General features: G+C 43.4%; 1 protein-coding gene across 1 annotated transcript in view; it reads right to left on the reverse strand.

Moving 5' to 3' along the window:
• sez6b (seizure related 6 homolog b) overlaps positions 1-26,967 on the reverse strand; it is a 172,991-nt gene that overhangs the window by 6,005 nt on the left and 140,019 nt on the right. Inside the window, exons 11-14 of the mRNA XM_056441222.1 lie at positions 20,910-21,104; positions 17,801-17,992; positions 14,698-14,892; positions 2,194-2,302 (exon numbers count right to left, since the gene is read on the reverse strand). Coding sequence (XP_056297197.1) covers positions 2,194-2,302; positions 14,698-14,892; positions 17,801-17,992; positions 20,910-21,104 — 691 coding nt within the window. The remainder of the gene's footprint in view (positions 1-2,193; positions 2,303-14,697; positions 14,893-17,800; positions 17,993-20,909; positions 21,105-26,967) is intronic.

Consider the following 26,967-nt stretch of genomic DNA (forward strand, 5'->3'; position numbering starts at 1 on the left):
ATGCAGGGCTCTCAAGTCTCACGCATTGAGCGTGAGACTCACGCATTTCGGTCTTATCTCACGCACTCCCGCCACACATCGAATTCCTCACGCTGAAAAAACCTCTCGGCTATTTAATGCTTGAACGCAGGGGTGCTCAATACGCCGATCGATTGTTCCGCTGCAGAGCTCCGACGCCGGTTTGCGCGCATTGGGATGGAGCAAAAAAATAGTCACTAGCACCCCCCCCGTCAACAACTTTTCTCGGAGTAGAAATAGTCACTAGCACCCCCCCGTCCGTCAACAACTCTTTTCGGCTCGATGCCGGCTCGATGCCGGCTCGATGCCGGCGCGCGGAACGGTCAGCTGTATCGGGTGCTGATGGAAATCTCACGCTTGCCTGTCTTCAAAACTTGAGAGCCCTGACAATGTGTCATACCTCTTAGCAATATTCACATTTATATTTCATTTATTTAAATGTCTGTATTGATTGCAGAGCACATTGTACAATCTTGGATGTTGTTTTTGTGTGTTTACTGTGAACCAAATATCCCCTCCAGGGACAATACATATTTATGTGTACTGATCTGAACATTTCTGTCTATTTGGTCTATGTTACCTTCTTTACTAATTATTGGACATGTGTCCTTTTTTATTGTCCATTCTGAGTTTCTTACATCACAGGCCCAGTCCTTTTCTATCGATTTATGTATTATGTATTTAAATTAGTGCTGTGAAAAATAACGCGTTAACTCAGTTAATTCAATTACAGGTTTAACTAGTTTTTTTTTTTTTAACGCATTTAACGCATGCGCAGAATGAGCTTCCAATCCGTCTGTTGTTGGTCATCGGGACGAAAAAAAAGTCACTTGCAAAATGAGCTTCCAATACACCACTTCAATCTGAACTATGTCCGCTCTCATACAGACGGTCTGTTCATCGGTAATGATCCTTCCGCAGGTTCACCTACGGAAACCTTGTTACGACTTTTACTTCCTGTAGATCAGGGGTCTCAACACGTCGATCGCGACCTGCCAGTCGATCGTGGCGTAGATCGCATGACATTAAAAAGATTGGCCCGCCCCCTGACATGTTCTCTATAGCACGTCTTTGTTCTTTTATTAAACTAAACGTCTGTTGTTGATCGTATCTCCACAGCAGCATGTCATTTCTGTCTCTTCGCGTTGCGTTAACACTTATCGATCTCCGTCTCGCGCCACAGAGCTCCGTGCGCGCATCGGGACCGAGCAAAAAAAAAGTCACTTGTCAATCTGTCCCCGTGTCCGGGCCGGTGAGGTTTCAGCTTTGCAGCGGTGTCCCCGCCGTCCCTTTCATCACGGCCCAGTTCATGAAGAAAACCCACACAGTCAGTTTGCCTCAGCAGCTGCTAAAGGAAGACTAGAGGCCTTTAGATTGTATCATGGTGGAGTTAATGGTTGACAAACAAGAGAAAAATGTTCTGTTTAACCCTCCTGTTACCTTTACATTTACCAACATATTTTACCCTCGGGGTCAATTTGACCCCAGCAATTAAAACCTCCAGAAAATTATTAGAATTAATATTGCTTCCCAAGTTTAAGTGTGAGGTACTTTATGTTTGTTTGTTGACTACCTAAATAGCCCTTTAAATAAATAAAAAAGTTGATATTTCTTATATGTTTGACACAGTGAAAAACAGCCTGGGGTCAAATTGACCCCAAAGAACACCGACATTAAACATTGAATGGGTTCAAATTGACCCGAAAGGTAACAGGAGGGTTAAACATTCTGTTTAGGATGAAGATGTATTAATGTTCCATATGGAAGAAAACTGCTAAATAACTGCTCTGTTGCAGCACCATTGTATAGAAGAATGTATAAATGTATATATCCGTCTTTTGTCATAAATCTCTATGTTCTCACAAAATATACCGAGAATATCGGTAATATGTGATTAATCATGATTAATCCACAAAAACCTGTGATTAACCCGATTAAAAATTTTAATCGTTTCACAGCCCTAATTTAAATGTTTTGTTACTTGTGCTATTAGATAATACACATCTAACTAATTCCCTCTGGAGACCTGCTCCTAATTGTAGTGTAATACAAAGGGAACTATACATTTGACAAATCATGACTAAATCATTAACTGTTGTTGTCAGTGAGTAGCTAAAGCCACATTTATAAACATGTCAACATTTCTTTCCTTCTTCACTGTTCATTTAAACCTACTTTGAGAAGTAGAGGTAGATCCCAATGATCAGGATCAGAAGGAGGGTGGTAGGGATGAAGAAAGCAAATGCTACTTGGGCCCCCTCCGTTCTTAGGTGTGCAGTAGACACTATTGGAGACAGAAAGGAAAATTGAAATACGTTTCAGTCTAACAAGTAAAGTGTTAACATTCCCTCTGTTTAGCACACACATTTAGACTGTATTGTCATGTTTTCGAACTCTGCAACAGAAGGTAATTCGTTAGCAAAATGTATTTTGCTTATGAACTCCCTTCTGCTGCAGAGTTCCAGGGATTCAACGTTGTTTATTATAATGGCTGAACTTGAAATATTGTTCACACAAATATCTTTTAGGATCACCTAATCTTCTGAAAATTTAAGGTGAAATTAACTTCTTGGCATAATTTACCATCTAATCTGTGCTCATCATACTCTGCCGGATTTGCTGAGAGTAATACAGTAACAATGTGAAACAAGGGGGAAAAAGGGCATAATGAATTGAATTATAAAAAAAGTTAATAGTTATCAGCTCGACTCATTCTGGCTGACCTTTTTCTTTACTTGACATACATCTTCCACTTCTGCTGTTTCCCTGTCTGATCTCTTCACCTACCCTGCGGTCCCCGTGTTTGCTCTTGGGTCCTGCCCAAACGCATCGTAGCACAAGATGAACCAAACTGCGCAACTTTAATCAAGAGTTAAAGGTTTCTTCTGCAAAGTCAGTGAATATGATATTGTATTTGTACCTCGTTTCCATGCGCACAATGGGACTTTTTTAGCATCGGAAAATTATTTTTGAAGGTAGCTTCGTCTGTTTCCGCTCCGCTTCCTCAGTCGCGACTACTGTTTCCTCTTCTCTCTCTCCTTATGGACGCATTTTCATCTCTTCATTGTACATTACTGACTCTACTTCTTCCCCGGAGTCTTTGTGCCTTCTCACCTCATAGGGTCCATTGGACCTAGCTGTGTCTGAAGCTGGTCCTGGCTCCTGACCGCTTGCCCCTGCTTTCTGCATCCAGCCCCTGGACTGGACCTGGTCTCCTTCCCAATGGCCATGCATCTGCCTTTGTGCCTCCTGCCTCAAGGGCCCTGCTGATGCCGCCCCCCGCCTCTCCTCTCTTCCGCCTTCTGTTTCATGGATTGTGGAAATCTGCATCGTGGTCCATGCTTACTACTCATTAGTCACAATTTCCGTCATATTCATTGAATGTGTTGTAACGCTGTAACGCTTTCATCTGGAAACATGACATATATTGCTTCTGTCCATCCGGGGAGAGGGATCCTCCTCTGTTGCTTTCCTGAAGGTTTCTTCCTCTTTTTTTTCGCTGTGGAATGGTTTCCTCTGGGTTTTTGGGAGTTCTTCCTGTTCCAATGTGAGGTCCTGGGACAGGGATGTCGTATGTGTAGACATTGTAAATCCCTCCAAGGCAAATTTGTAATTTGCAATTTTGGGGTATACAAAATAAACTGAATTGAATTGACCATCAACGGCCAATAAAATGGGGTCATTAACCGGTCTAGTGTTTTTTCGTATCTGATGTGACCAGCCATCGGGTTATAGTGAGCCGCATGGAAACAAATCTACCGGCGGCGCTTCGGCAACAGCAACTAGGGGTTTTCCTGCCCTGTCTGAGTGTCCCGACTCACTCTATAGAGCATGTCCCTAATCATTGGCAGGTATGCTTTCACATACCGTACAAGGAATTGTTCATGGCGGGTGGTGCAACATTGGATAATAACATTAAACATCCATCCATCCATTATCAATACCGCTTCATCCTCATTAGGGTCGCGGGGCGCTGGAGCCGATCCCAGCTGACATAGGGCAAAGACAGGGGACACCCAGGACAGGCCGCCAGTCCATCCAGGATAACATTAAACAATCAACAACAATTAACACAGTAAAAAAATTACAAAGTGCAATAATTAAATAGAAAATATGAAATAAAGTGCACAGACTAACCGGTAAAAGTACTTTAAACAGTGTAGCTTGCACTGAAGGAGTGGCGTCACTGTCTGAAAGGTACCAAACTCCCATTACTGGTTTGGACAAGAACCTGGAGTAAATCTGCACAGCCAAGAGACTCAAATCTTTACAGGCCAGGTGGTCTCTATTCTTCATATGATTCCACTTCACTCTCTGATATATCCTGATCCCCTTCCCTTTCAGTTCCAGGGTTAGTCACTGTCCTCACCTGGGAGATTGAGGAATCAGTGAGGGACGTGACTGAGGGCCAATGTACTCCAGTGTTCCCACTCCTCTAAAGCTTACCTGCCACCCAGACATCCAAAGGACGTTCTTCGGCAGCGCTTCTGTTGACAGAACTTCTGGTGACAGTACTTCCTCACCAGGCTCTGGCCAGCCTCCTTCAGCCTTTCCCAGTGCGTTATTGTCCATGGTCCCACATCTTCCTGGACTTCACTTACCACCATTTGAGGGCCACATCGCCATCCTAAAAAGTGGTCGACAAGTTTTCAAAGCTTGCAAATTGTATTCCTCTGCCCAAACTCCCGTTTGCTCAGGATATGGCTAAACTAATTTCTCTGCAAATCTTTTTTCTGAATTGGATTCAAGTTGACGTAGTTGCCAACTGAGGTCTTTTCCTCCTCAGCCCTCTTGCCTCATATTAGCCTGTCCTGTGTAATCGCTTTGCTTCCGCCGCTGGGGATGGCGCGGCTGTGTCCAGACGCCGTCGAGGTAGCTCCGCGGAGATTGTGCGCTCTTTTAGTTTTTGTGTTTTTTAAAAATATTTTCTTTGCCACAAACACATCGGCACTAACAGCATACGACCGCAGCACACTTTTGGACATAAACTTTTGCGCAAAACAAGGGTTTTTGTCCACTTTTTCCATCGATCCAGCGTGGCCTGCAGAGATCGTACGAGCGAACCACAACAACAACAGTGGAGCCGCTACTACGGGGAGACGACGAAAACATCGAGGGAAACGGAGCGGAATTCGGAACAGACTGAGAGTTCAAGCCCACCGTCCACCTCTGCCCAGCATCCTTCTTGCTAACGTCCAGTCTCTGGAAAATAAGATGGATGATGTTAGGGCAAGGATCAGATTCCAACGGGACATGAGGGACTGTAACATCTTTTGTCTGACGGAAACATGGCTGACCCCGCTGGTGCCGGATCGAGTCATATGCCCAACCGAGTCCTTCTCTGTTTTCCGTGCAGACAGAACGGAAGAGTCTGGTAAATCTAAGGGTGGAGGGTTTGCTTCATGACTAACAACAAGTGGTGCGACCCCAAGGACATTAAGACTCTTTCTCGTTCCTGCTCGCGAACCTGGAACATCTGACGATCTCATGCCGTCCATTCTACCTTCCCCGGAGTTCAGCTCGGTCATCACCACAGCCGTCTACATACCACCACAAGCGGACACCGACGTAGCACTATCGGACCTACATGATGTGTTATGTCGGCATCAGAACAAGTATCCCGACTACGCTGTGGTGGTGGATGGGGACTTTAATAGGCAAACCTAAAAGGTCATGCCGAACTTTCACCAGCACATTACGTGTGCTACCAGAGGGGAAAGAACGTTGGACCACTGCTATACGCCATTCAAGAGAGGCTACAAGGCTGTCTCTCTCCCTCCGTTCGGCAAATCGGACCATGCCGCCATTTTCTTGCTTCCGGAGTACCGGCAAAAGATCGCGCGGGAAGCGGTAGTGACGAGGAACGTAAAGCGGTGGTCTGACCAATCAGAGGCTGAGCTACAGGACGCTCTGCGTGTCGTCGACTGGGACATGATCCAATCCAGTTCCAGTGACGTCAGCGAGCTTGCAGTAGCAATGAGCCTCATAGCAACGCTAGCGGACACCATCGTCCCCACGGTAAAAGTTAGGGTCTTTCCTAACCAAAAGCCGTGGGTTGATAGATCCATCCGTGAAGCTGTGAACGCCCGTACTGCTGCCTATAACTCCGGTCTTGTATCCGGCAACATGGACGAGTACAAGGCAGCGGTCTATGGACTGAGGAGGGCGGTGAAGGAAGCCAAAAGGAGGTACCGAGACAGAGTGGAATCACAGATGGAGCAGCGCGACACCAGGCGCCTATGGCAGGGGCTACGGACTATCACAGACTACCAGAGCAGACCCCGCGCAATGGTGAGTGCCGACGCATCCCTAGCGGACGACCTGAACTCATTTTATGCACGGTTTGAGGCTAGCAACAACAGCGCTAGCTCGCCGACTAACAACAACACCGTTAAGCGTAGCCGAGGTGAGTTCTACCGCTGGGGATGAACACACACTCTCTGTGACCGAGCACAGTGTGAGGAGGGCTCTGTTGAGGGTGAACACCAGGAAAGCTGCAGGTCCAGATGGCATATCTGGGCGAGTACTGAAGACCTGTGCTAACCAGCTAGCTCCAGTGTTCACCACAATATTCAACCTCTCCATGGCTGAGTCCGTGGTCCCCGCCTGCTTCAAGAGATCCACTATTGTCCCTGTGCCCAAGAATGCTTCTCCAGCATGTATGAATGACTACCGACCGGTGGCCCTCACCTCGGTGGTCATGAAATGCTTTGAGAGGCTGATAAAGGACTTCATCTGCGCCTTCCTCCCTTCCTCCATGGACCCGCTGCAGTTTGCTTATCGCCCAAACAGATCCACGGATGATGCTGTCTCCCAGGTACTGCACACCACACTCTCTCATCTGGACAGCCAGAGGGGGGTCTATGTGAGACTGCTGTTCATTGATTATAGTTCAGCTTTCAACACCATAGTCCCCCCCAGACTGGCCGGCAAGCTGATTGAGCTGGGACTGAACACCCGCCTGTGTGCTTGGATCCTGGACTTCCTGACCGCCAGGCCACAGGTGGTCAGGGTGGGCAGACACACCTCCAAATCCCTCACCCTGAACACAGGATCCCCCAGGGTTGCGTCCTCAGCCCCTACTGTACTCCTGTACACACATGACTGTGTGGCCAGGTTCAGCTCAACACCATCATCAAGTTTGCGGATGACACAGTGGTGGTGGGCCTGATCTCCGACAACGACGAGAAGGCCTACCTGGAGGAAGTTGCTGATCTGTCACTCTGGTGCCGGGACAACAGCCTCATCATGAATGTCACCAAAACTAAGGAGCTGATTGTGGACTTTAGGAGGGTACAACAACAGAGGACGTACTCACCACTGGGGATTAACGGGACTACTGTGGAGAGGGTGAGCGGTATAAATACCTGGGAGTCCACATCACCGAGGATCTGACATGGTCAACGAACACAGACACTCTGGTGAGAAAGGCAAGGCAGCGCCTCTACCACCTCAGGCAGCTGAGGAAATTTAAAGTTTCCCAGAGGATCCTTCAGTCCTTCTACTCTGGAGCTGTAGAGAGCGTCCTGACAGGAAGCATCACAGCCTGGTTTGGCAACTGCTCCGCTCAGGACAGGAAGGCTCTGCAGAGAGTAGTGCGTTCGGCTGAACGCACTATTGGAACTACACTCCCACCCTGCAGGACTTGTACACCAGGAGGTGCAGAACCAGAGCCGGCAGGATCATGAAGGATCCTCACCACCCCAACAACAGACTGTTTCAGCTGCTGCGGTCAGGCAGGCGCCTCCGTAGTCACGCTGCAAGAACAGAGAGACTGAGACGGAGTTTCTTTCCTCAGGCCATCAGGACTGTGAACTCCGACCTCACCAGGACCCCCACATAGACCCACACAACTGCCCCTCTTAGGCACACACACACACACACACACACACACACACACTTACTGTAAATATTGTGTTGTTTTTTATTGTAAATAGTGTGTACTTGTTGCCCTTGCACATTCCTGCTGAGCATTGCCACTTTCATTTCACTGCACACCCTGTGTGTGTATGTGACAAATAAAACATCTTGAATCTTGAATCTTGAATCTTGAATCTTGGGGGTGAGGTCTTCAGTACCTTGTCGACTGGGAGGGATACGGTCCGGAAGAGAGGCAATTGGTTCTGGCTCATAACATTTTCAACTCCGACTCATCGCTAGGTTTCATCACCAGAACCCTGACCAGCCTTCCAAAACTAAAATGTCTTCCGGGAGCGGCCAACAGGCTTATTTGGACAATTAGATGAGGGCTTTTTCCTCTGTATCCAATGAACTCTACTTCTAGAGCCGACTCATCGCCAGGTTTCGTCACCAGCATCCTGACCAGCCTTCCAAAAATAAAATGTCTTCCAGGAGCGGCCAACAGGCTTGTTTGGACAATTAGGGCTTTTTCCTCTGTATCCAAAGAACTCTACTTCCAGAGTCCCTCCACCCATCCGGCTGTGGATTCTAACTCAGAGGAGTTCTTAGGAGGTCTCACACATTCTCACTGCCAAATTGCTCTCCGCATTATGCCAGACTTTCTAGCGTTTTCCCTCCGACTGTTTTCCCATTGCCAACTCTGCCTGTTTTGTTTTTTCCGCCTTGCTTCTGCCCCAGTAAACCGACATAGCCTTCTGTTCCCGAACACAAGAATATCCTCTGATTCCTCTGCTTTCTCTGCTTTCTGTCTGCCTTCTCCCCTGACGGCTTGTCGTTCCACCGAGTTGGTTTATCCACGTGAGCAGATTGAGGTTTAATGAATAGGAAACCCATTCAATATCTACATACTCTTGGAAAGATCCCTGCTGAATAATGGGAATATTCCGAAAAGTTTCAGTAAAAAGGGACACATACATTTTGAAGATGTTTATGACTGGCAAAAAAAAAAAACATTAAAAGGAACCCATGCCTTTATATATAATTTTCTCAATTGAGCAGATTATGTAGACCATAATCTGCTCAATGGAGTCCTGGGATTTATTCTTACACTTCAAGCTTTGCTTCAGGGCCATTGTTAATAACTGTACATTAATAGTTATAATGCTGTGGCTGTGTTGTACAAACTCAAAAGAGCAACATTCAGAAGAGGATAAATAAGCAAAATGGAGTGAAATATCTAATTATTGTGTGGTTATGGGGATATTAGTGTTCAGACAAAATAATCTTATATTTAAAATAAATGTCTCCACAATATATATCATAAGTGTCACGACTTCTCCACCTTCATAGTTATATTCATCCTGCCTGCATGCTTAATTAACTCTCCTGTCATTCCAGATCCTGTCATCCTCACCTGATTGTCCCTCATTCCCTTCACCTGGTCCTCACGCCCTTCTCACCTGCAGCCCATCCCCTCATTAGTCCCTCACTATTTAGCTCCCTCCCTTCCACTTATCCACTGCCAGATTGTCTTGTGTGTCATTGCAAAACTCTCCAGCGAATTCCTAAATACTAATTATCATCTGCCTGTTACGACCCTGTTTGTCTGTTGATCTGATTTAAGATTTTGCCTGCCCTTTTTTGGATTTGTTGCCTTATTTGACCCGGGTTTGACCCTACCTGAATCACCAAGTAAAGACCCTCTGCCTTTATTCCTGTTTACGTGTCATGCTTTTGGGTTCCAGTACCTGTAGACCTTACAATAAGCATGTTGAAAAAGTTCCATAAATGTTGTGTCACACACTAAGGAATGAGGCATAAATGTAACGGCACAATTGTGTTGTCAGTCCATTGCTTTGAGGATGCACAGCAACTGGACTGTAAATCCTTTGAAAAATCTCTCGTAAAAGGCTGCACATTGCAAACAAGTGTTCACTGGGAACCTGCTCCAGTCTGAAAGTTGTGTGTGATTTAATCAGAGTGCAGGCTCAAACTAAAGACCACCCTTATGTTATTGCTATCTCTAGACTGCAACTTCTTCAAAGTGTTAGGACAAAATAAAATAACTAATTTCCTCTCTGGCCTCTCAATGTGAGTGATGTGTTCCACTTACTTTTTTAAAACATACTCAGTGTCTTTGTTTAGCTTCGTTTTTGTTATTGTTAAATTGTCTTTGATATAGATGTTAAATAATATAGAGGATTTGACTGTCCAAATGCCTACACCAGTATGTAAAGTCATGTTTATGATGGCATTTTTGAGTCGGTGTGCAAACAAGTACACAAGATGATGGTAGCTGCTTGGAAGCTGCCAGGAAGTAAAATGAATCAAGGAGAACTGGTCTCGCTCGTGGTTCTTGTGTTAGATCAGTCGCCACTGCAGTAGTTAACACTGGAAGCCCTTTATAAATAAATAAAATCAAATAAATTGGATGTTGTAAAAACTTCACACCATGACGTGCACTGCTGTGCATCAATAGTCTGTGCAACTAGCAAGGCAAGAACACAGCTGAGGACAATGTGTGTTCTGAACACATTTAGTCCAGACCTCAACAAACAAGAGCCACAGAATAGCCTTGCAGTTTGATCTGTCCATACATTTAACAGTTCGAAAACCTGTTATCTGCTCAATTTCCTAATAATTCTGCATCAGACTATTTTATCTTATCTTAATCCTCTTCGTCCCTAATGGGACATAAGGCTTCGACGATCTGCCTCCATCTGGACCTGTCTTGTGCCGCATGCTGTGCCTCGCCCCAGGTTAGGTTCATCTCCTTCAGCTCCGCTGTCACCGTTCGCCGCCAGGTGTTCTTGGGACGGCCTTGCTTCCTTTTCCCAGGTTAGCCCAGCGGCATAGTAAAAAATACGAAACCAATTGTTCAAATTGTTCTAAAAGCACCAAAATTGGCACACATGTAGATTAATACATTCTGAACAATTTTGGATATGGAGGCATTCAAGATTCTCCCCGTAGCACATTTGGCGGCCATTTTTTGAAAATGGCCGCTATTTACCATTAGCGTCATTGAATATGTACCATAATTTGTCTTTTTGTGGATGCTAGAGGTGATAAGTGTGCTAGAGGTGATAAGTAGTGTACAATTACACATACTTGTGTGCTTACCAAATAAAATGGCTACCATTTTACAAGAAAATGAATTTTACTTTGCAGCGGCAGCGGTGGTGGCAGTGATGGCGGCTGCAGTAATAGTATAGTGTTGATAGTCATGGTACTTGTAGTAGTAGCTTGTGGTAACATGGTGGTGTTTTGTGTCTTTGCAGGTGAGGCTTTGATAACCATTCAACTGGTGGTGGATTACAGCAGCAGCACCACCTGACATCAGAGACGCGTTGTTCCAGACTGCAGCCATGGCAAAGAAGTTCCAACTGGTCGATACTTTTGAGCAACGTACTCCCACAACACCTCCTGAGACAAACTGGAAGCTGTGTCTTGTATGTCAAGAGGAGACAACAGAGTCACTTGTGTGCCCAGTACTGTCTAAACGCCGAGACCCTGGGAGTGGATACACGACAATGGCTGCAAACTTGGTCAAGTTTGATGAACTAGGAAAACTGCCAAGAACTGTTCAGTTACAGAGACTAGATGAAGGACAAGGTGTTGAGGCGACAATGGTTGCCCACCAGGCCAAGTGGCATAAAACATGTATGCTCCAATACAATAACACAATGCTACAAAGAGCAGAGAAGAGACTCATCGCAAGCAGCTCAGCATTTGGTAGTACTGACAATGTCCCAGGCAAGCGCGCCAGAACACACTCTTCAGAAGCCACTACCAGCGGCACCTCCAGCTTTATCTGACGGAGGGAGACTGTACCTAGGGAGCAAGAGTGACTTGCTGGTGTGCCTTGAAGGCCATGCTGAGCCTCAGTCTGAAGCGCCTACTGTCACTGCTGTTGTCCTCGATGGAGCAGTAATCGTACAGATGTTGAAGCCGGGTACTGCCAACACGTTCGAGGAATATGCACAGCAAGTGTTCATCCCATACGTTGTACAACAGCTCCAACATGTATCACGTCTTGACCTTGTGTGGGACAGCTACAGAGCAGATTCCTGAAGGCATCAACCAGAGAACAGCGTGGAAAGGAAGTACGTCGGCGTGTTGTCGACTCGGCAGTCATACCAGGAAATTGGCAAAGTTTCCTGCGAGTTGATATCAACAAAGTGGAGCTCTTCAGCTACCTCTCCACCATGCTTGCAGAGTCCTTTCAAGAAGAAGGCAAGGAACTGGTGGTCACTGATGGGGAGCAGGTGATCTGTGTTCCACAGCAAGAGGACGTCAACTCACTCGCACCATGCAACCAAGAAGAGGCAGACACTCGCATGATGCTACATGTAGCACATGCTGCACAACATGGTCACCACCAGATACAGGTTCGAACAGTAGACACTGACGTCGTGGTCCTAGCAGTGATGGTAGTCCAGAAACTACCAGCTGGAGACGAACTCTGGGTAGCCTTTGGGACAGGCAAGAACTACCGCTACATTGCAGCCCATGAAATAGCTTCCTCCCTTGGTCCAGAGAAGACATGTGCTCTTCCAATGTTTCATGCCATCACAGGGTGTGATACTGTGTCAGCCTTCGTCGGACATGGGAAGAAATCTGCCTGGGCAACATGGAACACGCTGCCAGAACTCACTGATGCCCTGCTGAGTCTGGCAAATGCACCCACAAGCATCCAAGAGGATACAATGCATGTCATCGAGAGGTTTGTAATACTCCTGTATGACCGCACAAGCAAATGCAAGGACGTCAACAAAGGCGAGAAAGAAGCTCTTTGCAAAGAAGAGCTCTGTTCAGAACATCCGCCAACTTACGCTGCTCTGGAGCAGCATGTGAAGAGATCTGCCCTTCAGGGTGGTCATGTCTGGGGCCAGGCATTGGTACCAGAGCCCGTGCTCCCTCCACCAACAGACTGGGGCTGGCATCGGAGTGATGATGGGCCCTACACACCACTCTGGACCACACTCCCTGAGGCATCCAAGACCTGCTATGAGCTGGTGTCTTGCGGATGCAAGAAAGGCTGCAGAAACCGCTGCAAGTGCAAGAAGGCTTCACTGCAATGCACGGGTCTGTGTTTCTGTGAAGGCGAATGCCAGTAGATTAGGACAGAAAACTTGCTAGCCAACATTATGATCTGTAGACATTCATAATCCTGGTGACCAGATTTGAAAAGTTCAGAATCATAATTAACATAGTGTGGCAAAATCTACGTTATTGTATTACATGTATGTACTGCAGGATTACACAATACTGAAAGTTATTGTATTGGCAACTGTTTATTGTGTCCTCTTCTTGAAGCCACTTAGATTTGTTCATTTATATTAGATCTATCCATAAATGTATAACTGTAAGTACTGTGCCTAGAGACTGGGCTTTTGGTCGACTATATAACTACAATCTGACCATACTGTAAACTCCCGTACTCTGTGTATTATTTTGACTACCATTCCATTGCAATTTTGCCAGCAATTTGAAATAAAAAGCAACTTGAGCAATTAAAGTGTGTTCCTGAAATCATGTACTGGTTATTAGAGGTATTATGTCATTGAGTATTGGAATCTTCATCAAATGTCCACTTTTTCCACAAAATGGCGGCCAGTTTGGGGCCATTTTTGAGAAGATTCATCTAAATATATGTTAAACACTTATTGATGTTAATTCTGATGTAAAAAAAAGGAATTTTGGCCCATCTAGCACCATACTAACGACACATAATGAAGTCTATGTAATGACGCTAATGGTAAATGGCGGCCATTTTGAACAATGGCCGCCATATCTTCCACAGGGCTAATCTTGAATGCCTCCATATCCAAAAATGTTTAGAATATATTAATCTACATGTGTGCCAATTTTGGTGCTTTTAGAACAATTTGAACAATTGGTCTGCTATGCCGCAGGACTAGGTGGAGTCCATCGTGGGGCGATCTTGGGGATGCGGTCCTGGTCAATCCTGATAACGTGTCCGAGCCATTTGAATCGGCGGCGTTTGATCTCTATCACCACACTGTTGCACATAGTCTTCTTGTATAGATGTGCATTGGATATTTTCTCAGGCCAGAAGATTCAACAGAGTTTCCTGAGGCATCCATTATGGAAGGCTTCGACTTTTTTCATGTCGTAAGATGTTACTCGCCAGCACTCCGAGCCGTACAACAACACAGATTTTACGTTACTGTTGTAGAGTCGGACCTTTGTTCTTAAGCTGTATTGCTTAGACTTCCAGATGGAGTGTAGCCTAGCAAAAGCACCCTGTGCCTTTCCGAGTCTTGCTCTAATATCTTTTTGAGCAGAGTTGTCTTTGCTGACGAGGCTTCCCAAGTATGTAAATTCCTCACCATAGTCAAGAGCGTCAGACTATACAAGTGTTTAATTCTCATTTTCTAATTATACTGCGACACATAATGAAATGAATGAACCAATTCAACCAAAATAATGAATAAAGCTTTCAAATTTAACGTTATTTTTCAAAATAGTTTTTTAGTTTGCATCAGGAATATTAAAGAAAGGCCAAAAGGATTTGAATTTTAGGTAAATATCTATAAATTATGAAATTGAGTTAAGGGGTTTCTATCTTTTTCATTAGGTTTCAGTTTACCTCTAGTTTTTATTTGTATACACCGGATAAGTCCATCTAAGCTGAGCCATGTATGTATTATTACGTAGTATTTATACTTATTAATAGTTGTGTAAATCATGATTTTCATGGTAAATTAGATCATGGCATCAAATTAGATCATGTATTTTAAGACTCAAGTTGACCTGACAATGCAGTGCAGATGTTAGACTGCAGTTCTGTACCCTTGCAGACAGGAGGCAGCCCACTCCACTGGGATGGGTGTCCAGGGACACAGTGGAGTACAGGCTCACCCAGCAGCTGGTGGCCGGTTAAACAGGAGTAGTGGAGAGTCTCTCCAGCCTGGAAATGGAGCTTGTTTGAGCTGGGGATCCCATACGTTGGTGTTCCTGGGTGACTGCAGGGCTCAAACATCTCAGCTGGAGTTAAAGAGGAGAAACATTTCAGATTGACCACAAAGAAAATGTGCATTGGAACCAGATACGATAATCACGATTGATAATTCCTTACAATAATCTTTCTGTCCAGATTGCCATCAAATTAGGTATGAACAATTTCCAGTCTGCAGTGAATTACTTTCTTTCTAATATCACATTTAGCCAGATAATAAACACAAATTCTGCACAAGAACTGTCAAACTCCCAACAGGTAGACAGCCATGAAGTCTGCTGAGGATGTTGGCACTCTCCAGAGGAATGGGCTCAAATACAGGTTAATAAGAAGTTGATCTTGTGAAATTATGCTCAGCAATCATTTCAAACACTAAAGTTATATATATATTACACTGTCAGCACTTAAAAAAACTTCTGAACAACTCATTGTAGAAAATGTTGTGTAATTGTAATCTCAAAGCGATGCAGATAAACTGATTCAAACGTTTGTTACTTCTAGACTAGATTACTGGAATTCCTTTTTATCAGGCTGCTCTAATAAATCTCTTAAATCCCTCCAGTTAATCCAGAATGCTGCAGTTTGTGTACTCACTAAAACTAAGAAAAGAGATCACATGTCTACTGTATTAGCTGCTCTGCACTGGCTTCCTGTAAAATCAAGAATCACATTTAAAATAATGTTCCTCACCCACAGAACCTTGAATGGTGATGCTCCATCATATCTTAACCCTTGTGTTGCCTTCGGGTCATTTTGACCCGAATCAATATTACACCCTCCCCCCGCATTAGGATTAATTTGACCCCATTCAATGTTTAATGTCGGTGTTCTTTCGGTAGTCAACAAACAAACATAAAGTGCCTCACACTTAAACTTGGAAAACAATATTAATTCTAATAATTTTCTGGAGGTTTTAATTGCTGGCGTCAAATTGAACCCAAAGGGTAAAATATGTTAGTAAATATAAAGGTAACAGGAGGGTGAAACATTGAATCGGGTCAAAATGACCCAAAGGCGGGGGGAGGGTGTAATATTGATTCGGGTCAAAATGACCCGAAGGCAACACAAGGGTTAAGGAGCTTATAGTGCCATATTGCCCCACTAGAGAGCTGTGCTCACTAAATGCGGGACTATGCATGGCCTCATTGGTCTGGCCTTTTTCGTGATGCCTCCTGCCTCTGTGTAATGTGTAATTATTAGTCGGTGGCATCACACCTTATGTTTCAACCTAGAAAGTAGGTGAGGCAGAGCATGAGAGGTTAATGCAAATGAGGTTAATGCCTTCATGGCTGTTTGAAGAGGTAATTATATTTTGACTGACTGACACCTTTAGGTTGCCAGCTGAATTGGAAGCAAAGGAGTAGCAGAAGTACGTTAAAATCACCCACAATTCTATCACAATTAATTATTAAAGAAATAAACTAATTCCGGAATAATCTATGAATAGATATCCTAATTTATCAAATCTAACCTAAATAAGCAAACAACTAGAATAATTAAACGACACAACTTGTGAACCTATGGTCATGAACTCTTGGTCGTGACTGAAAGAACGAGGTTGCGGATACAAGTGGCGGAAATGAGTTTCCGCCATAGGGTGGCCGGACTCAGCCTTAGAGATAGGGTCGGGAGCTCAGACATTAGGAGGGAGCTGGGAGTCGAGTTAAGAGGTTTTCCAGGCACGTCCAACTGGAAGGAGACCCCGGGAAAGACCCAGGACACGCTGGAAGGATTATATCTCCCATCTGGCCCGGGAACGCCTCAGAATCCCCCAGAATGAGCTGGAAAATGTTGCAGGTGAGAGGGAAGTCTGGGTCTGCCTGCTGGGTCTGCTACCCCCACAATCCAACCCCGGATTAAGCGGATGAGAATGGATGGATGAATGGAACTTTTGAACAACAGAACTAAATACTCATATCAAATGAATAGTTTCTACAAATTTTATAAAACTTTTAATCTTCAGCTCATATTTTATACTTCAATATCTTTAATTGTTACAGTTGTATTGGTTGCTTCTTGTCAGTTTGAAGGCGAAAAAATTCAGGGCATAAGGGGACACTAAAACTAATTAAAAAACAGACAAATTAACTTATTTTACTAATAGAAGTTCTTTAAGGGAGTTAACTATGTGAAAGACAGCATTATACCGAGACCAGATTAAGGAGGGTGCAATGTAAATTAACTAACAAACATGCTGATTTTCTTCCATGACTGGAGGGGTTCATGTATCGATTGGGCTTGAGCTCTGAACGTTTTGACTGTAGCCCCAGATATCATTTTGAAACCTGACCTATGGGAAGAATGTGCGAGTCTTCTTTACTTAAACAACTCTCAACTAATCTTCTCACAAATGATTTATCTTCTCATAAAGTAATGCAAATTCATAAAAATAAATTCTCGGAATTGTTTTTAGAAACCTCACATTGTATATTACTTTAGATTAAGATGTAGTTCCAAAACGTAAGACTGTTGCGAGAGAGAAGAGAGACACAGCAGCAGATTATGATGGAGATGGAGGAAGACAGAATTTGAACTAATGTCAACAAATACATCTAACTCTAATATAAATGCCATGCTAATACTAATTACTCCTATATTATTTTTTATAAGAACACATTTCACTTTTTAAATGAATAAAACCTGTAGTTTGACTGACAATAAGGTGCCATAGTGTATCAAAAAAAGATGGATTATAAAAAAGAATAAAATAAAAGTAAAACCAGCTTTTAACCTTTAGTCTTACAGAGCAGGATACCGTTTCTATCTCGTCTGCACACCATATTTACAATACTTTCACACTTTCACACACCTAGGCCAATCAATCCATAAAGTGTGCAGCATAGAGCAGACACGCACTGGCTGTCTAAATGTCTTATTATTTGAATTCAGTTTCAAGTCTAACCATAAAAGCCCAGAGAAACACTAACTCGTACGTACGCAGGCATCTCGGCAGCTTCTGGTTCCACTTGGGCCCTCTGGACCCTCGGTTGAAGCAGGTGAGCAGGCTGTTTCCAGACAGAGTGAAGCCCTTGTTACAAATATACTGGATGGTTGAAGCCACGGTGAAATGGGGACCTGACAGCACCTGCCTGCTGTGCTCCACCTTTCCAGGGTCAGCGCAAGACAACACTGGATGGATAAAACAGGGTAAGAGGGTTGGTTATTGTCAAACAACATTATCTGTCTTTCTTTGTCTCCCCTCAACAGCGATGTTACTTAAACTCAACATCAGCAAACTGTACATTTCACAACCAAAGCAGTTGCTGAAACACTGTTCCTCGTGAAAAAGGGATGAGAGAGGTAAAGATGTACGATGTACGAGTAAACACGTTGAGCATTATGAAGGCGTATAAGACAGATTCAACTTTATGTAATCAAACACAAAGGGTCTGTTCCAAACTGGCATTATTATACGTCTCCACATGCATGCGTCTCTAGTGACAACTTCTGCTCAGATTCCACTTCCCCGATCTGTATGAAAATGAACACGTACATATTTCTATATGCAAAGAGCAACAGCAATGCACTTCCTGGGCCTTGTCTGCTGGAAATTAAAAGAATAAATAACCATTCATCCAAAACAGGCCATGACTGACTCTTGGCGGAGAACAATCCTTGAAGCTCCAACACGCATGCCTAGTCTAGTTTTAGGGTTGACTATGCCTCTTTGTTAGGAGAGACCTGTCTCTTGATGAGCACAACTGGAGAGATTCTGGGAATGCTTTTTGCAACCACTCTCCAATACTACATTTCCTACCTGCATCCTTCTGTCCATCAGTAATTATCATCCATGAGTCAGATTCTTCGACTTAAGTTTAGCTGGTGTACAATATAATAACAGCTGGAAATAATGTATTTGTGTGTAAATATGCACTCTGCATATCAAACTGACCACCTGACATTAACCACTATGTCTTTCCATATTTCCTGTTTCTATAATCATCTCTTTCCTAGATTTTAAAAACAGTTACAAGAGTATTTGCATTTTATAATAACAAGAGTATTTGCATTTTATAATAACTGAGGCTATTTGTTCAAATTTGAAAAGGTTGCTCATTTTTCACTTTTCACTGAAATAACCCCCAAATTCCTCATGCAGCTCCTAATTTGTAGATTTCGACAAAGTCCCCTCATATTTGTTGAGCCAAAATCCTCTTTCAAAGAATCCTAAAATGTTTGCATTATACTTTTCTAATCTTCTTAACCAACCATGATGCTTTCCCCACGGATTTAAATGGATGGATTGATCCGGATTGTACCAGATTGAAGAATGGTTATTATTTCAATTATATACAATACTAAGTCAATTTTCCACATACATTTTTTAAGTAATTGATTTCACTGTTTAAACATTGCTGGAGAAATATTGACTGACACAATCACTGAAATATAATTAAACTAAGCTGCAACTACCATTTCAATAATGCCCCACACATTGCCCCATGAACTCATATTTATCAGTCTATCTACATAAAGTTTGAATCTTTTGGAATAATTTTATTACATATAACATGTTTATTTGCATTAATCTGGCGAGATATGCGCAATGTTTTGCCTTAAGATATGACACTTCTATATCTCACCATCTATATTTCAGTGAACTAAATATATACAGATTTGCACCAATTCATCTTGAAAACTGATCTTTGAATAAAATAATGTTTCAAATACATCTAACACTATAGGGACTGAAGAAGCACTGCTGCACAATGTAATCTGCATTAAGGATTAACTTTGTTCTCTTCTTCTATCTTTAACCCCAACAAGCCTCTGGATGTATCTAATAGAAACTGCATATGACAGTTTAAAGAAGAGTGAGATCAACCCATTGCAAGGATTAAAGCCCCTGGTTCTAAATATATCAGTCTATATCAAATGTAATAACCGGTTTCCAAATCCAAAGGATTCCCGAGTTGGTAATACAACCATAATTCGTATAGGCCTGTAGCTGGTAAAATAACTGCGTGATTGACTGTACTGGGCAACTTACTTGTTAACCCAGACAGCCATTCATTTTGGTCATGCCAGTATAATATAAAACCCTCACTGTAAAGACAAGTCAACCACAGATATATGTTTTCTGTGTTATGTTTTCTATATTATTATTTACCTTTGTTAGTAACATCCTATTTGTGGTTATGCAGTATTGACTGTCACTTTTTTTGACTGTATTTAAAAAAAAAGAAGTAGGCTAACCCATAATCTTCTTATGAATGAAGCAAGTTGAATACATAAGGAACAACGGTAATCTTTATAAAGGAAGCCATTTGATTACTAGTTTACTTTGATGCAGTACTGAATTGAATGAACACCAAAGGCTGCCTGGAAGGCAACAAAATAATGTAAACATCAAATATTTCATGTTTCTTACAAAAAACTGGCCAGTTTGCGTTGTTCTGATCGTACCTTAAGACACATGCAACCAGTGACCAGGTGTCTAAATCACATATTGCTTTAAATGCATATTGTACAAAATGTGAAATACAATATGAAAAAGATCTGTGCCACCATGACTATCAGGGATCTCTGTTTGTTCAGAAAGTATCAGACAGTCTAGCTCTGTTGGTCTGAGCCAGGTTACATGAGACCTTTAGAGGATTAAGAAATGAGTTGTGTCTGTCCCAGCATCCCGTCAGGCCTGTTCTGGTTCTAGCAGGAGAGGGACCAGCTAGGCCAGAAACACAGGATTGAAGTCGGCTATGTTGCTTTCACTCACTTCCTGAAATTGCTGCTGTTGGATAAAAAAATAGGTTTAGATTTTTTCACAACAGAGTTCCGTCTCAAGTCCTGCTTGTGATTTTTTGACTATTCTGTGCCAGCCAGCATTACAAATTTACCTGCAAGCTGATGATGTTTTTTGACTAGTTAACTTGCAATCAAGGCTAAAAAAAAATGGTTTGAAAAACAAGATCTACAAATATCATCTCCTATGTTTCCTTGTTGGTGATACAAGCTCAAAGGAAACGCTGGTGCAATACAACATGAACAAGTTTTGTATGCTCTCAAGTAGATGATTCAGTCGCAGCTGAAGATTTTGTGTACCAACCTCTTTCACAGCTTGGGAGGTCACCGCTCCAGGTGAGGTCCCATTGGCACATGAGAAGCTCAGCGCCCACCACCTGATAACTAGGGTAACACTGGTAGGTCACCACGGTGCCCTGCACCAGCTCGGGATGAGATGAAGTCTTCCAGCCATTAGAGATCTCTGGAAGCTCGGGGCAGGTGTCATTACGAGCTACTTCTGCAGGTGTATGTGGGGGAGGGAGGGGTTAAAGAGAGAAAGGAAGTGAGAAAGGCAGGACATTAGGAACAATTTAAGGTTTGAGTGACAAAGATACTAATGTTAGTCAGTCAGTCAGTCTCTGTCTGCATGTTGAACACTTTGGTTCATCGCAATACATTTTACTGCTGGCTAATTTGTGAGGACATTTCAGCATATTCCTGATCCCCTGTGGCCGGTATTTCAAAATGTTCCCACAGGATTAATCCTCCTGGATTGGATTGAATCCTGATAAAATCCCCAAAACTATTATTTCAAAGCAAATCTGATCCTGAAGATTTAGATCAGATTTGGAAAAAACTGCTGTTTAGTATTTCAAAACTTTAGTGGGAAACCTGGATCAGTTTGATCCTAAAAATCAGGATTACCCTGATCCCATCTCAGAGGTGGATTTGAGGGAGATAACATGTAAATAGCTACACTTCACTGCTGTTCGATCAATGTTTATTTTCTTTGCACGTTCCTTTCTTTTTCAGCAAACACCGTGAAAAACGGAAGTAAAAAAAATAAATAATATACAACGACAATCAGTCAAATGTATTTATTAACATGCCTTCAGCACACACACTTAATTTTCATAACCAAAGCTGAAAAGGTTATGCCATTTGGAGCAGGTCTGTGTTAACTGGCTGTCTTCTTTTTCTACAAACATCTTGAAATAAAAACAAATATTAAGGTTTTTGGGCTGTCCCTTTTGTTGACAACTGTTTCCTAAAATGATATGTACAACACATTTTAAAATCTACACCCAATGATTTGCGAGTAAATGCATTAAAATGTGGACTGCGACATACAGACGCTAGTCTGTTAACAAACTTGTTAGCTCCTTAACATAGAAGTTAATGGAGCAGCGTTAGCTCGCATTAACGCAAACTCAGCTTTTTTACGTAATTTTTCTCAAATCAATATAATGATTGCCTTTCATCTAGTTTTAGGACGCATCAACACTGACCACGTTTATACTTACATTTAGAGACAATAGTTGAACCGTAGCTGAGGACAGGGGGATTTGGTTATCCGAATCATTCTGATATGGATTACAAGTTTTCAAATACCAGCCCCTGAAGACTGAAATGTTAAATTACTTTCTGTAATTCACCTGAACGCATCATCTCTCTTTTCTGGTAAGCGTATTACGTCACTTTCGTTGCCAGCTTATAGGAGCTAGTGATGGCTGCCTTATCTTCCTCTCCCGTTCCCTCTTGCTCAGTGTGTCAAATGTATATTTATTCCTCTGCCTCCTTTAATGATAACGATAAATGCAACAAGTGTAGTTTATTCGTTAGGTTGGAGGCAGGTCTAATTGGGCTAGATGCACGGCTCTGCACCATCGAAGCTCAGACGTTAGTTAGCCTGCCCCCTCCCGTCATCGGTGCAGAGCTAATAGACGTAGCTTCTGCTAGCTGTTCCCCGGCAGCCCCCGAGCAGCCGGAACGCTGGATAACTATTGGCAAGAGTAGACAGAATCTCACTGTCCACCAGCCTTAGCCACTTTACGTTTATAACCGGTTCTCCCCGCTGAGAAACCCATTCTGGTTTTCGAGAGCTCCATAGTCAGGAACGTGAAGTTAGCGAAGCCACGGACCATAGTTAAATGCATCCACGGCGGGCAACATTGAATCCAGTTTAAAACTGCTGGCTAGACTTCCGGTTTTGCGCATGGCGGAGTAGGCAGCTCTTCGGAAGGGTTCCATCACTATTTTACATTTATTTGGCATTTGCTTTTATAATTCCAAGACAAACTTGAAGAACCAGCTTCTAAGACATACTTCTGCTATGGTGTACACTGTATTCAGTTCAACATGGTCAAACCCAACGCAGCCAGAGGAGGAACAAAAAACGAAAGCGAGAGCAAGCAAGTCCATGATGGCGGCCTAGCATCAGACCTAGCTAGCGGCGACACGACACATGGCGACAGCAACGGCAGCAAAACGGCGCTCTCCCTCGCTGACATGCAGAAACTACTCGCCGGTATGGAGGAGCGGATAATCAACACTCTGACAGCTCAAATTTCAGCCAACCACGCCACTATTGCCAGACACGACCAGACAATTTAAGCCATTGAGACGTCAATGAACGACTTTCAGGGGAGAATAACTACACTGGAGGCCGCGGTCGGCAGCTTCGTGAAGGAGAACGAGCTACTGAAGTTTAAGGTTGATGATCTCGAGAACAGATAACGGAGATGCAATATCCGTATTACAGGCATACCTGAGAGAGCGGAGGGCACCCGACCAACTTCTTTCATTGAATCCTTCATCGAGGAATTATTCGTCGCGGACGCTTTCCCCCGTAGTTTAGCCGTGGACAGAGCGCACAGGGTGGCTATCCAGAGGAGACCGGACGGCGCGCCTCGGCCCTTCATTGCCGGCGTTCATCACTTCCAGACGAAGCAACGTATAATGCAGCTGGCACGAGAGAAAGGTACCTTGTCCTACAGGGGCTCGAAAATTCATATTTACGCCGACTATAGCACTGAAGTGGCTAAAAAGAGAGCTACCTTTTCCCCCGTCAAATCCGCGCTGAGGAAAGCAGGCTACCAATTCAGCCTGATCTTCCCGGCTAAACTGCGAGTGATCGCCGATGGAACCAGGCACGAGTTCAATACCCCGAGTGAAGCGGCCGCCTTCCTGGAGAACATTCAGAACATTCAATCGGCAGTATGAGACTCTTCGGCAACTATAACAAGGACTTCTGTGACACTACCTTTTCTTGGCTTTGGTTGGTTGGGCTAATCGGTGAGTGAATACTTTTGCGGGCTAAGCTGACACGTTGTATAAATAGTTAAACTTATGAACAGTATATTACGAACCTGATTGTGTTCATATAACACTGAACATTCATATACTCTACACTCAACCTTATTGCCCGAATGCCAAACTGTCCTAAACATTACTTAAAAACAGCATTTTGGGTCAGTTGAAAGTGTCACGCTCTCGAGGTCTGTGTTATTAAGACTGGCGTAGATTACAGGGATATTATATCCCCACTCTGGGATCATAGTTAATGCTACTTGTTCTTTTTTTAAATTATCTTACTATCTAATTAGCATTACATGTATATATCATCTCCTCTTGTTAAATTCTAACCCCATAATATACAGAACGGCTGTTTGTTGTGTTGATCAATGTTTAGAAAACGGCTTTCACGTTAGTGTTCCGTAGATTCTTTAAAAGAAGCGGTTCACTGGTTAAAATCTTTTCTTTTTTTTGCCTTTACATTCATTCAGAGTTTAAAGTGTCAAATTCATTGAATGTAATTTAACTCTAAATCTGTCCTTCTGTACACATTACATCTATTGCACCTGTCCATCCTGGAGAGGGATCCTCCTCTGTTGCTCTCCTGAAGGTTTCTTCCCTTTTTCCCCCCCTGAAGGGTTATTTGGGAGTTTTTCCTGGTCCGATGTGAGGTTTTGGGGCCGGGATGTCTGTGTGTACAGATTGTAAAGCACTCCGAGACAAATTTGTAATTTGTGAAATTGGGCTATACAAATAAACTGAATTGAATTGAATGGATCATCGAGGTCTGGTTCGTGGAATATGCCTACTACCAACTATGCCATGGCCCTGCTGAGACTCCGGCCACTCCTCCTCTCTACCTCCATCTGCCTGATGGATCATTGAGGTCTGGATCGTGGATTAAGCCTACTACCAACTATGCCATTGCCCTGTTGAGACTTCGCCCACTGTTGAGACTCTGGGGAGTCTGATCTTCTAATTTATCTATACATGGTGTATAATAATAATAATAATAATAATCATTTATTTTATATAGCGCTTCTCTAGACACTCGAAGTCGCTTTACAGTTCAGAGTCCAGTAGTCATACACACACAGTCATACCGGTGGTGGTAAGCTACATCAGTAGCCACAGCTGCCCTGGGGCAGACTGACGGAAGCGTGGCAGCCAATCTGCGCCTACGGCCCCTCCGACCACCACCAACATTCATTCACATGTGTATGTTAGGCTAACGTTAGCTAACTATCGTAAATCGAATGAGATAATTAGTGTAATAGACAGATCACTACCGAGTTAGTGAGCTGAAGAAGTGTTGACAGTTGCGAGATTGTGTTAACTTGAGTCGTCTTCGCTATAATAATTGTACTAGTTGGCTTACGTTAGCTAACTTAATGTTAGGTAGCCACCGCACCATAGGATTGACAGGAGCCACGAGAGCGCAGCATTGCAATTTAATAAAATACTACTCCTCACCTACAAAGATTTAATTACTGAGGTAATATCTATTAAGGAGCTTATACTACTATATTATCCCACTAGAGAGCTCATAGTGCCATATTACTCCACTCCAGAGCTCTGCTCACTGAACGCAGGGCTACTTGTGGTTCTAAGAGTCTCAACTAGTAAGATGGAAGCCAGAGCTTTCAGTACTTTTCTATGGAACAAGCTTCCACTTTCAGTCCGGGGGGGCAGACGCAGTCAACACATTAAAGCAGGGGTCCCCAAACCTTTTCTTGTGAGGGCCACATAACTTTTCCCTTCTCTGATGGGGGGCAGTTTGTAACAGAACAAGTGTGACGATCGCAGGGGTGCCTAAATCATACCTGCAAACTCACGAGGGGTGAAAAAGGTGACGGGGGGGGGGGGGGGGGGGCTTTCTTTTTTTAATCACCACACCACATCCACGTTGTTTGATGAAGCCTCAAAGCTTTTAGAACCACAACTACACTCATTTTATTGTTCTGACCACAAATCTAATTAATGATAATAATCAGTTTAAGAACAAAAGGTCCTCCGCTCTGACTAAGCCCAATAATAATAGTAATAACAAATATATAAGTCATTCATGAACCAAATTCCTTTTTTTGGGGCCTGAACAGTCCTCAAAGACTTTTCCTTAAGTCTGTTTTATCTTTGTCACGATACTAACAGTATTACTTCTGTACGATCAATTGTAGAGTTACATAACTTTACAGACTGTCTGCATTGTAGAAAAAGTACTTAAACATTTCAGTTCTGGCATCTATTTTTTAAAGCCGAAGACGGTCTCAAAAGCTCTGCCACTTGACGCCACTCGCTGTGAGCGCTGCACAGAGCAGTGCGGGCAGACAGCATTTAACGGAGCGGAGCAGCACGTGCGCTCTGATCGCGCGCTCTTTTAATGAAGTATCGATACAAAAAATATGCTAAATCATGTCGTTTTTAACGTACGGGTACTTTGTTAGTATCAATACACTGTGCAGCGTGACAGCAGTAGATGTAGCGGGCTAACATTCAAGCTAACCTAAATCACCAAACGCTGTCGACATCTTAACGCTGATTGGCCAAGACTCGACACGTCCCATCAAAGATGTTTTATTGCGAAGATCACCACTTCACATTTTCTCCGTGTCTCACTGCAATCTCAACGGCAGCGGGCCAGGTGACCTCCCCCCTTACCCCAAAACAAAAATGTATTGTTTTCCAGAAAGCCACACATAACCAAATATTAATAACCCTTTCCGGGATCTTACCTAACCTTTTCACCATTATTCCGTTCTATTTGAGAGGGGCTAGTCTAGGATTTGCGTGGTCAGACTAAAAAATAAAATAATAAATGAAAAAAACGATACGCGTCTCTGGTATTGTACAGGGGGCCGGGCCAAATGTGGAGACGGGCCGTAGTTTGGGGACCACTGCATTAAAGAGTAGGCCTAAGAATTTCGTCTTTGATTGTGTTTATAGTTAGGGCTGGCTCATGTTTGCACAGGTCCAGCCCCTAGATATGCTGCTATAGACCTAGACTGCTGGAGGACATCTTAGGATAAACTGAGCTCCTCTCGCCTCTTCTCGATCTCCTGTATGAATTCATGTCCAATTAATGCACG

This window comes from Pseudoliparis swirei, chromosome 20 (assembly GCF_029220125.1).
Source record: "Pseudoliparis swirei isolate HS2019 ecotype Mariana Trench chromosome 20, NWPU_hadal_v1, whole genome shotgun sequence".
In the NCBI taxonomy this organism is placed as follows: Eukaryota; Metazoa; Chordata; class Actinopteri; order Perciformes; family Liparidae; genus Pseudoliparis; species Pseudoliparis swirei.